Genomic DNA, 12,553 nt, shown 5'->3' on the forward strand with positions numbered 1-12,553 from the left:
ACCATACCATAGTGAGAGACCTGACTCTAACCAAGTATTTCTGTGTGTTTTAGGCAGTAGAAGAGCTGTTTAACCTCATGCAGCTGTTTGTAGCTCAGAGGCCAGACATGAGAGAGGAAGAGATAGAGGACATAAAACAATTTAAGAAAACCACCATAAGCTGTTACCTGCGCTGCTTGGACGGACGCTCTTGTTGGACGACTCTCATAAGGTACAGCCCTGTGCTCATCCAGCAGCTCAGCTGGAATTCCATCCTCAGCCTCCCCCCAGGAGCAGAGCTGTACTTCCAGCTGCTCTTGTTGGCAGTTGTTACTTCTGAGCAGAAATGTGATGTAGAAATTGTGCCTGTGGGACAGTTTTATTGTATCGTGTCTTCAAAGAGTGTTTCATTTCTGGTCTTGGGAAGCACAGCTGAAAGTGCTGCTTGGGCATTCTCAGCAGAGCTATAAATTGCCTGTGCATGTAGGTCAGGGCTGGGGTTTGAAATGGAACTGTTGTTGCACTGAAACCCTTGTAGGAAGGACAGGCTGTGTGCACTCTCCTGTCACAGGGCACAGCCACCTTGCCCCAATTAATCTTCATGTTGAAAGAAACCATTCATTAGCATAATCTTTTCCTTTCTGTTCTGCTGTAAGCATAAAATATTCTGATAAAAATATTTTCAGACATTTAAAAGGCCAAACATATGCTTGACTGAATGTATTTAAATGTATCATTTACGAAGCATAAACTTCTGTCTTTCGAAGTACATAATTTTCCACATTTTTTCAGGGGTTGTATGGAAAATGTTTCTGTAAAGGTTATGTATAAATTACTTTCCATAACATAAATGAGGTCGATGGCAGAGGCATTTTTAAATTAAAAAGTGAGGGGAGGTAATGATGAGATGAGTTATGTTCTTTTGGGGTTTCTTTGTTCTTTTGTGATTATTTTCCAAAATAATGGTATAACAATTTTAAGCTTGGAATGCGTTTTGCAGTGTTCTCAATGTTTGGATTTTTTTCCTAGTGCCTTCAGAATATTATTAGAATCTGATGAAGACAGACTTCTCGTTGTGTTCAATAGAGGATTGATTCTGATGACTGAGGTAATTACTTTTTTATTTAATTACATCTCGCCCTGGAACTTCCCCTGTCAGGTTTAATAAGATTTCTTTTTAGCGCTAAAAAGATCAGGAAATTGTTTGTCTGCCTCTCAGGACAGAGAGAAAACCACCAGCAGATTATGCTGAGAGGAATAAATTTATGCTTTTTTGGTGTCACTCCTTTTATTACAGGTAACTGGAAATGAATGGCAGAGTGCAGTCACACAGTTGTTAGTAGTTAGAAATTGTTAAGGCAACAGATTAAAATCCAGAAATAATTTAAAGGGTACTCAGCTGCAGTTGTGGTTAGTATTTCTGACCCTCCTTTGAGGCCCTCCTGAGGCAGTTGTCCTTTTCTTTCCTACCTGTTGTGCCTTTGTTTGCAAGGAGTGGTATGAAACACATAAACTCGATTTCTTTCTGATGGAACTAAACCTACAATGCATTTCTGGAGCACATCTAATTGTTGTAAATGGGGATTTAGTCCATGAGATCAGACCAGAATTAATTCACATTGAATGGAAAAAAATTAAATAATGCACCTTTGAGATGGATATGGTTGGAATGTCAAGCTCCTGCTCCCAGCACTTTCACTCTACACACCCACATGTCCTGAGGAGTGGAATAGCCTGGATTCCATTCAGCACTTCCATTAGTGAGGTGATGGATGAGAGCCTGTGCTTATTAACAGCACTGGCAGTGCTCCACGGGGCAGAATCCTTTTGAGAACAAGAATAAAAATCTGGACATGTTGGAGAAAGCATAAAACCAAGATTCAGTTCATTCTTGGCACCTGTAGAAAGGTGTATTCAGGAGAGATTGAACTGGGAAAATCCATGGTGCAAGACAAGTGGTTCAGAGGTAACTGTGGCTGTGCAGAAAACGGGATTTTGGAATAGGCTGTGCAGGAGGGGGCAGCCAGCACAACTGGAACTCATCAGACAGACTTGGAGCAAACATCTGTCAAGGATATTTAGTCTGCCTTCAGGCACGTGGCTGGACTGGATGATGCTTTCAGGTTGATTCCAGTCCCATTTTTATATGCTTTATATAAAAAAATCTTGAAACTCTTTTTATGTCACTGGTTTGCATTTTGTAGGAAAAAGTGTGGTACAAAGAGCTGGAATTCCAGAAATAGTGCAGTGCTATTTGAAAATTGAGTTTTCAGGAGCTTGTTAGAAATATAGGCCTATAGATTAATTAATTGTAGTTAATTATTCCACAATAGCTGTTCCTTTTTGTTATGAAAATACATCCATCCAGTACACTGGGTGTAAAAAGTCAGGAACTGGGCTGTAAGGTTATCCATACATGAAATGTAAATGGATTAAGGTACATACATAGAGATCTATAAAAAGAATTTGGTTTAGCTTAGTTAGACCTCATCCCTACTAACAATGGATAATTATGTTTATGAAGAGTAATATAAAATAAATTTATCCTGTGTAAAACATTGCTAGAAATTAGATTAAATTGATGCTCCTTTACAGCTTGAGGGTAGCTGGCCTAATATTGTCACTTGTTGGCTGGAAGTGTTTTACCTGGTGACAAAAAACTGCATTAAGGAGTTTCCACATCCAGGAAAGTTTTCCACATAGGACTGGCTGTGTGTCTTTTGTCTTCACTGTAATATAAAAAGGGCCTGGCAAGGGTTTGCATTCTAGGGACTGAGGCTGTTTCTTTATCTTTCAAATACCCCAGCAGATTAAATATCTTCTCTTACATCCTGTGCTAGAATTTTTGCAGTTCGGAAATGAGTTGCTTTTCCTTCCCAATATTTCTATAAATCACAAATGCCCACGAGGTATAAAAGGAGAAGTAATTCATGTGATGTACAACCATATATCCTTCAGCAGCATTTTGAAAAATGACTGGCATCCATCTTAATCTTACGTTTTTTTCCCCACATTCATATAGCTGTCTTGTCTTTGTGCACCTCTTGTATCACTTTCTCTGCTGGCAAAGAAAGTTTGGGATTACAGGGATATAAAAATAGTGTCTCAAATGACATTTTATTCATTGAGTTTTAGATGAAGGTGTGAAAACTTGGTAATGATTTTGAGCTGGTAACACAAACCTTTTACCTTGAAAACAAATGAAGAACTTTGTGATTATATCTAACACCATAAATTTTTTGAGTATAAAATACCTTGTTTGAGCATAAAATGAATGTAATGTATCTGCAGGATAAAAAGAGGAATACTAACAAGTACCTTAGTTTGGTAAGATTAAGTTTTGGCTTTTTTTTTTCCTTCTTACCAGTCTTTTAACACATTGCACATGATGTACCACGAGGCCACAGCTTGCCATGTGACTGGAGACCTGGTAGAGCTTCTGTCCATTTTCCTTTCGGTTCTGAAATCCACGCGTCCATACCTGCAAAGAAAAGGTTTGATTATAACTCTTGAAAGGATTATGCCTCTTGTCTCTAAAATTAATTTTCCTCAACCAATCCCTAGTGTTTTGTCTTGTTTATTAGCTGTTTTTAAAAACCTGCTGTACTGTAGAATATGTGGCTTTTAATGCATATTGTTACTTATTAAATTACTTATTGATTTAACACAAAACTAGATTTCATGAATTTAATAGCAGTAAACCAGTAAGATTTAACAGATTCCTAGATGGATTAAGATCACGGTAGAGGAAAAAGAGATTCCTCAGCAGTAAAATTCTGTGCTTTATTTAACAAGCTTTTGAGCCACGAGCTAAGCAGCCTCCTGGGATGTTTGCATTTGCAGATGTGAAGCAAGCTCTCATTCAGTGGCAGGAGCGGATTGAATTTGCCCATAAGCTCTTAACTCTGCTCAATTCCTACAGTCCTCCCGAGCTTAGAAACGCCTGCATTGGTAAGTCCTGGCCATGCAGGACCTGTCCTGCACAGGCACCTGCTGTGAGATGGAAGTGCCACTAATGCAAGTGCACGTGCTCTGCTAGAAACCCTGGAGGTCGGGATTGTCGGTGTGGTACTGTCAGTGCTTCAGGACCAGTGTTCTTTCTCCAGAGTTCTGGGTTTGTCAGGTTGCATTGAATGTTCCACTGGGGGCACAAAAAGTCACGGGTCGCTTTGTGAGACCGATTTGCCACCTGATAAGGGGCATGACTGAGGAGTAACTCCTCAGTTGAGGTGTCACTGAGTTAAGAGTCAAATCCTAAACCTGACATTAAAATTCAAACATGAGCTAAAGCTTCCCTCAGAAGGGAGTGTGGAGACCAAGTTACTCTGAGAAACAGCTTTTCCTGTTAATTGTTATGACTCAGTGAAGTGTAATAGTGGAACTAAAGCTTAAAATAGCTTGTAGAAAAGAATGGCTTAGCTTTTTAAAGTGTAGACACAGATATTATACACAAATCCCTCTCTTGCATTAGTGGAGCTATTCCAGAAAGGTCCAGTTTTTTTCTAGTTCAGGCTTTTTTAATATTATTTAATGGATTGCTGATAGAGGCCTAACACTGTGTCCAAAATACCTTTTTTTGGTGTGATTTGTATGCATTTCCCCCTATTTTGAGTATTCTCTCGTTGTCCTTCTGACTGCTGCTGGTTGCCATTTTCCAGGTGTCAAACCTGCTCTGTTAAAGAAGAAGCAAAGAGGGTAATTTTATTGAGGTTCTCATTGTCCAAGCTGGCCCCTCCCTGGTGGTGGCTGCACCACTGAGCAGGGTCTGTCCCAGGGGCAGAGGTGAAGGGAATTGGGACGGAGGCAGGGGTGTCACTCAGGTGTTGCTCACGGCAGAGCTGCGGCAAAAGGGATACGAGAGAGAGTTTGCAAATGCATGAGCCTGAAGTTGAACTGTTTGCTGTTAAGAAATAACAATTTGTAATAGCAAAAACAACTTTTTGTTTGTAGATGTCCTCAAGGAGCTTGTACTTTTAAGTCCTCATGATTTCCTACATACTCTGGTTCCATTTCTACAGCACAATCATTGTACATACCACCACAGTAATATCCCAAGTAGGTATTTCAGTGATTGTATTTTGAAGTTCTCTTACGCTATTATTACTCTATCGTGTTCCTTGCTGATGTCAAATATTGACCTTTTTAATATATCCCTATTTTATCTGAACTTACACTACAGTGTCTCTTGGACCTTATTTTCCATGTCGTGAAAATTTGAAATTAATAGGGGGGAAAAGCAATATTCGTCCTCCGCGTCCCGAGCTCAACATGTGCCTCTTGCCCACCATGGTGGAAGCCAGCAAGGTATGTAAACGAGTGGTCCTATAAAGAACTATTTCTCTGTTGTTTTCCCATTTTTATCAAAGAACTGGAAGAATCCAGTAGCTCAATGTATTTACCTTTTCTTTGTAAACAAAGCATAATTCTTCTTCAAGATGTGTTGTCCTCATATACTCCATTCTAGATGTGCACTACAGAAGCACCATTTCCCTGCCCTTGGGGATACACAGCTTCATACTGCAGACACCATAAGGGTTTGGGCTTTGTGGTAGGAAAAAAAACCCATAGCACACATTTTGGTAATTTCCCAGTCTGTCTGTGGGATTTATGAAGGAAATTGAGGCACCACCCAGGGATTGTCCAGATGGGTTTCACACTATTTTAAGATATATTGCCAGACAGCCAAGGAGACCCTGCAGGTTCCATTAGAGTCCATTCAGCTGGGACTGAGGCGTAATCTCCTACTTGTTTGGGTAAAATCCAGTGCCTGAAATGTCATAAAGAGCTTTAAGTCTTTTCACTTCCCATTTTCCCTTCTGTGGGCTTCCTGATGGGATGCCAGCTTTGGTGGGGCTACTCCCTAGTGACTTGCCACGTCCCGTTGTTACAGCTGCAGCAACGGTGGGATTCAGCTCACGTCACTTTGCCTATCTAAAAGGTCAGCATCCAGCTCTTCCTGGGGCTCCTGGCCAGAAATAGTTACCCTGGGAAGGAGAGAAAGAGCTCCCCTCCTTCCTGTCCCAGGCACCGGAGTGTGGATGAGGCAGCTCCCTCTCCACAGAGTGCAGGGAACACCAGTGACTAGATTTTAGATAGCTAAAGTCAGGTCAGGTGAATCCCACCCAAAAAGGAATATGTATGGACAATCATTTGAAGCAGGAGAACTGGTTACTTGCTGTCCGGTAACTGTGGTTCTTCAAGATGCTTTGTCCACACAGATTCTGTGCTCCTCCTGCTGTGCTAATTCCGAGTCCTGTCCTAGGGGATTCTTACGGGTGAAGGAATTGAGTGGTGGTTGAAGCCGCCATACCCCTTGTGCCCTCAGGTACAGTGGTCGCAAGGACACACTGGGTGCAGGCACAGCCCCAGTGGACACAGCTATTCAGAAAGAATCCAATCTCCTGCACATGGGGCCTATGTGCACGTAGATGGGAATCTGTGTGGGCAACACATTTCGAAGAAGCACGGTTACTGTAGGGTAAGTAACCCTTCTTTTTTAAAGCTTTCAGAATGATGCTGTGTCTATTTGTGCACCATCAAATTGACTGTGTAATCCAAGTGTTTGAAAAGATGTTAGAGAGCCAGAAAATGTCTCTAGTGGGGTTTCCCCATCGTGCATCCAGAAGTGGCACTACATAATGTAAATACCTGGATTTAAAAAGTTGTCGTATTATGTGACACCGTATTTCACCCTTTATTTCAAATTCCTAATACCTTAGGAAGGAGAATATTTTTAAACCTCTAGAACCACATCCACAGTCACATTGCCCTGTGGTTTTGCATGCTTGTTTTTCATTCAGTTGCTTTGTATAAGGTTGCATTTTTTTTGCTTGAGTTTTAGAGGTTTCCTCTTGGCTCTCTGATGCCATTTTAAGCTTATATACATCCAAAATATTAAAATTGCAACATACACGTATCATTGGGTTTGAGACATGCCTGAAAATTCTGCTCTGAAGCTCAGTCTCAAAAAACCTCTGATTTCTACAGATCACAACTGACAAGTTAAGATTTAAAAAGCAGTAGTGTGTATATATTTAGGTGTCTGTATGTGATACAAATTTACTGCGTTCTTTTCTTGTCCTCTTCAAGCCGTGGTATTTGCACAGCTTTTCACCCTCTTGGTGTTGGCTCAGAACCCTCCAATAGGAGATTTTCCTGGCAGGGAATTGCATTTGCCATCCCTCCTCCTATCACACCCTGGTGCTTGCCAAGGGCTGGGTGAGGAGGCACCTGGAGATTCCCACTGTAGTCCAGGATGAAACATTGCAGGGCAGGTGACAGGCAGGGCGGTGCTCAGGGGAATCTGGGAGCTGTCCTGTGGCTTTGGAGGTTAAATGAGGCTCTCTTAAATCTTCAGGGCAAAGACGATGTTTACGACCGGATGCTGCTGGACTATTTCTTCTCCTACCACCAGTTCATCCACCTCCTGTGTCGAGTTGCAATCAACTGTGAAAAGTTTACTGAAACTTTAGTTAAAATGAGTAAGTATCAAGGTGAAAGAGCCAAAAGATTTTTTTTTTCTGTCATAGCTCTGAGTCCTTCTTCACAAGATTTATATTCAGAGTTTTTAAGAAAAAGCAGAGCTTGTGCAACTTGTTGTGTTTGGATATTATTTTTATCCACAAAACTCTTAATCCGTATATAAGAGAGTGCAGCTGTACCCACATGACTGAAAGGTTTCAGGCCTGTGCAGAAAAGAGCTGAGGTAACCACTGAGAATTCAGTCTTAGTGTACATTTAGAGTTTAATACAGGACAGCTAAGGCTGTTTCTGGGTGGTTGGGAGTTTAAATGGCTTTGGATCAGATCCTGAATCCGCAGCATCTCAGCAATGGCAATGAATTGACAATATTTCCATTTTTGTGTTCTCACACAACCCTGAGGGTGAGTTCCTCAGTGTGCACAGACCTCAATGTCACACCAATAATCTCATCCAGAGCAATGAGAGAATGTCCTTTTATCCCCTGAGTCACCCATCTGCTCGTTGTTGGTCATGCTTTCCCAACGTCTTTATTAAATGAACTGTAAAAACCTCACGGACACTGCAGCTTTCTGATCACACAAAATGCTTGGAATATGATCCTGTAAAATGACAGGGCACCTTGGCACTGCATTTCTGAGGAATTTGCGTGTCTCCCACAAAGTTCTCCCACACTGACTTCTTCCCTCGTGCCACTGCAGGTGTCCTGGTTGCTTATGAAGGTTTGCCACTTCACCTTGCGCTCTTCCCCAAACTCTGGACTGAGCTTTGCCAGACTCAGGTAAGAGTCAGGACCAACAGAATGGAAACACGGGCGAAACACTGGAAGTGGAACAAAGAACCCACAGTTGTAACTGGTGGGTGGTGCTGAATAAAATACTCTGCCTATCTTACTGCTGTCTGAGAAGCCCAGCTAAATCAAATATAAAAATTTGGTAAATTCTGATTGCTCCCTGTACATCCTACAAAAGCTTAACACAGCAACTCCCCCCAGTAATGTTGGTGGGTGTGCAGAAAGCATCTCATCCTGCCTCTGAAATTCAGTTTTTTATGTAGCACCAGCACTGGGATGTTGAAGGAAAAATGAGGAGGTGTCAAAGTCTGGGTACGATTGCAGAGAGGGTCCTGTGGTTGGCCACAGATCGGGAGGCTCTGTCCCTTCCCATACACCCTGGTGGGGATGAACTGACCTTTCTGGGGAAAGAGCTTCATCCCAGGAAAACGGGAAATGAGAATTGGCAGTAATTGACTTGTACAATTTACTGGCATCTGATAGCCCTAAACTATTTCTCAGTGGGTCTGGCCTGCAGTTGTGGTGCTGACTGTGCCATCTTCTCTGTCCTTGCCAGTCTGCAATGTCCAAGAACTGCGTGAAGCTCCTCTGTGAAGATCCAGTTTTTGCAGAATATATCAAATGTATTCTGATGGATGAAAGGACCTTTCTTAACAACAACATTGTCTACACCTTTCTGACCCATTTTCTTCTCAAGGTACGTACTCTTTTAGCAGTAATTATTACTCCAAAGAATGCAGGCACTGATGCTGCTTCATTTTGGGATGATGTTCAAATTTTTGTGGCTTTTTAAAAAATACTTTGTTTCCACAGGTGCAAGGGCAGGTATTTTCTGAAGCAAACTGTGCCAACTTAATCAACACTTTAATTACAAATCTAATAAATCAGTATCAAAGCCTAGAATCTGACTTCAGCAACCAGAGAGTTGAAATTTCCAAAGCAAGCTCTACATTAAATGGGGTGAGTCTTTTTCTAACAGAGGCAGCTCATTTCCTACAGAAACTCCTCAGTGTCCTGTGCCAGGTGTTAGGCACTCCCTGCCTCAGCTGGGCTCCTGGGGAGGACATGGGAAGTTGGGAACATGAACCTGACTGTGGGGAGCAAAGTATTAACAACTGCAGGAGCATTCATGGTAGGAGTGTTGTAACCCAGCGTGGTTTTGTGTCTCAGCACAGCATTGCCACCCCCAGGACAGAGCTGTGTTAAGGTCAGCAGACAGTGAGGGGGGGAATTTCAGTGGTGTGAGTAACTCTAGAATGGGATCTTTGGGCTGCTCAGAACATGAACAGCATCTCCTTTATTGCACTGTCTCCATGTGCAAGATTCATCAAAGACCAGTTTGAAATAAGCCTTAAGTTTGTTTCTCTGTTTCCAGGACCTCCGAGCACTCGCCTTGCTGCTTTCGGTGCACACTCCCAAACAGCTCAACTCGGCCCTGATTCCAACTTTACAAGAGCTTTTAAACAAATGTAGAGCTTGTCAACAACAGAGGAACTCATTACAAGAGCAAGAAGCCAAAGAAAGAAAAACTAAAGGTAATGAACCTTTTATCAAGTTAATATATTATTGTTACAGGGTGGGCCATTCCTTGACTCCAAATCCCCAATAGTACACAAAACTATCATTTTATTATAATAAAAACTAGAATTCATGAAGTGTATGAATTCTGTGCGAGGAAGGAAGTGCTTATTGAAGCACCGTGTTTAGTGTGGAGAAGGGTGGGAATGTGAGCAGTGCCCGTTCCCTGAGCACGTTCCCCTGTCCCTGCAGATGACGAAGGAGCCACTCCGGTGAAGAGGCGGCGGGTGAGCAGCGACGAGGAGCATGCCGTGGACATCGGCGACATCAAAGCCGAGCCCCGCGAGGCGCTGACCCCCACCAGCACCTCGGACAACGAGACCAGGGACTCCTCCATCATCGACCCGGGGACGGAGCAGGACCCGCCTTCCCCCGAGAACAGTTCTGTCAAGGAGTACAGGATGGAAGTGCCCTCTTCGTTTTCCGAAGACATAATGTTGGCCGCGCGCGCGCAGCACGCGGAGGAGCAGCCGGGGAACGGGAAGTTTGAAGAATGCAAAGAGTTCAAAGACCTGCAGGCTTCCAAGGATTCCATGGGAGCCGAGGAGGACTCGGAGTTTCCTTCCACGTCGATTTCAGCGGTTTTATCCGACCTCGCAGACTTGCGGAGCTGCGATGGCCAAGCCTTACCATCCCAGGACCCCGAAACTAATTTATCAATCAGTTGTGGCCATTCCAGAGGACTTTTTAGTCACATGCAGCAGCATGACATTTTAGACATCCTGTGCAGGACCATTGAGTCTACGATTCACGTGGTCACACGGATATCCGGGAAAGGAAACCAAGCTGCTTCTTGACATTAGATGGAGCATGTCTGCTTTTAAGTCTTTTTTTTTTTTTTTTTCTTTTTTTGGTTTTTTTTTCTTCTTTTTTTAAAAAAAAAAATCCTCCTTCCCCCAAAAAATGCTGTTTGTATAAGTTTTGCTTATTTCTGTTTCGTGCTTCAGTTTGTCCAGTGCTCTCTGCTTGAATGGCAAGATAGATTTATATGCTTAATTCTTGGTCAGGCAGAACTCAAGATTATTTTTTTTAAATTTTATTTTATTTTGCATCTACCGTACACTTTCTTAAAGGGCAATCAGATAATGGCTATGTTTTATGTAATTAAGAGTTCACTGTAGTGGCTTTCATTTAATATGGCTGTCTGGGAGACAGGGCCTCCTGGCCCTGTATGATGTAATTTAAACTTATGGCATTTTTACTGTGTATAATATGGTGTCCTCTGTGCCAGTTTTGTACCTTATAATCGAGGCAGATTGCCTCAGATCGCTGTGGTTCTTATTATCAAAATTAAGTTTACTTGTATACTAAACAACCACAAGAAATTTGATTCTGTAAAGAATCCTCTTTAGCTGTGGCCTGGCAGTATATATATGGTGCTTTATTTAACAGAATACCTGTGGAGGAAATAAAGCACACTTGATGTAAAATTAATTGTTTTATTTTTATTGACATGATCAATTGCTATTCTGTGCACTTCATTAAACTGATTGTGATGACTTTTCATTTGTTTATAATATGTTGCTTCAATCTTTGGATTTCTCAGCAAAGAACTTCGTATGTGAAACAGCAGCAGAGAGAAATGATGGTCAGAGGTTCAGATTTGATGTTAATTTTGGTGCTTGTTTAGTGTGCACGAGTGTTCAGCCACACAGTGGAGAGGGACTGGTGCTTGGTGTTAGAACATGAAGTGCTGTCAAAAGCCAGTGGATCTTGGCATCTCAATTCCCTTATTTAAACATCTCTTATATCGTTTTTCTCCTGCACCATTTACAGACTTCCTTTCTTTTTCTTCCCTCTGCTCTATCTGGCTGTGCTCCCTCATTTTTGACAACTTCTGCACCCCTGAAATGACTTTATCATCTCTCCCATTATACTTCCCCCTGTTATTTCTGAGTAATACCACTTTCCTATGTGACCTTTTGGACTGTCAATGCTACTGGTTTTAATATCTGATTAAACTCCATTTTCAGCTTCATTTTCCAGTTGCTCAGCTCATTTGTTTTTCTATTATCTTCATCTGCCTTGGTCTTTTTTTCTTCAAAATTCTTTCATTCTGTCTACCCTTCACTGCAGTTTTGCATCACTTGCTTCTCCTTGTGTCTGTGATGCTCTTGCTCCCTTTGAATTTACTCTCCTTGGTTCTAACTTTCTGTAACTTATTTGTCTTTAAAGTTTGTAAATTTATATTCCCCTTTACTTAGCATTTTTATCCTGCATTTACAGACACTGCTGACACTGCTAAGTGCTTAAGTTGGCATGCTCATTATTCAGACATGAAATAATTATTGTTTTGTTCTCTTTAGGAATAATTTTATTACCCTTTCTGGTAAGCTTTCCCCAGATTTTAACTCTGGAGAAATCATCAACAGCTTCTAGTCAAAACTTCTACAATCAAAATTTGTGAAGGAAAACATTGGCCTATGGATCAAAACCTGAGCTGCAGCAGCTGTTGGAACCCTTTGGGTGAGTACTTTTCTTAATTGATCAGCCTTATTAACACTGTGCACCTGATTGCTGGGATGTTGTCTGAGCTGGTGGTGCCCGTGGCTGGCTTTGGCAGCTCCTGCAGGATGGGGCCACACCAGAGCTGTGGCATTCTGGCCTTTGGGATCGTTTTTTAGTTCCATTTTCAAGCAGACCAGCTATGAACAATACTTGATAATGATTTCATAGAAGAAAAACAAATACTGCACCATTAATCATGTCAGGATTACCAGAAAT

The 12,553-nt window shown here is 41.8% G+C and overlaps 1 protein-coding gene across 5 annotated transcripts in view; it reads left to right on the top strand.

The window, feature by feature from the left end:
• USP34 (ubiquitin specific peptidase 34) overlaps positions 1 to 10,698 on the top strand; it is a 109,515-nt gene extending 98,817 nt beyond the window's left edge. For 3 of the 5 annotated variants that reach the window (XM_058836807.1, XM_058836808.1, XM_058836811.1), the window contains exons 69-81: positions 54 to 211; positions 1,009 to 1,087; positions 3,347 to 3,473; positions 3,823 to 3,930; positions 4,930 to 5,034; positions 5,159 to 5,283; positions 6,305 to 6,457; positions 7,337 to 7,460; positions 8,160 to 8,239; positions 8,808 to 8,948; positions 9,065 to 9,211; positions 9,627 to 9,786; positions 10,022 to 10,698. In XM_058836807.1, coding sequence (XP_058692790.1) covers positions 54 to 211; positions 1,009 to 1,087; positions 3,347 to 3,473; positions 3,823 to 3,930; positions 4,930 to 5,034; positions 5,159 to 5,283; positions 6,305 to 6,457; positions 7,337 to 7,460; positions 8,160 to 8,239; positions 8,808 to 8,948; positions 9,065 to 9,211; positions 9,627 to 9,786; positions 10,022 to 10,626 — 2,112 coding nt within the window. In that variant the 3' untranslated portion in view covers positions 10,627 to 10,698. The remainder of the gene's footprint in view (positions 1 to 53; positions 212 to 1,008; positions 1,088 to 3,346; positions 3,474 to 3,822; positions 3,931 to 4,929; positions 5,035 to 5,158; positions 5,284 to 6,304; positions 6,458 to 7,336; positions 7,461 to 8,159; positions 8,240 to 8,807; positions 8,949 to 9,064; positions 9,212 to 9,626; positions 9,787 to 10,021) is intronic. The other 2 variants (XM_058836809.1, XM_058836810.1) reach the window with 1 other exon arrangement.
• The last annotated feature ends 1,855 nt before the right edge of the window (positions 10,699 to 12,553 follow it).

This window comes from Poecile atricapillus, chromosome 3, assembly GCF_030490865.1.
Source record: "Poecile atricapillus isolate bPoeAtr1 chromosome 3, bPoeAtr1.hap1, whole genome shotgun sequence".
Classification (NCBI taxonomy): domain Eukaryota; kingdom Metazoa; phylum Chordata; class Aves; order Passeriformes; family Paridae; genus Poecile; species Poecile atricapillus.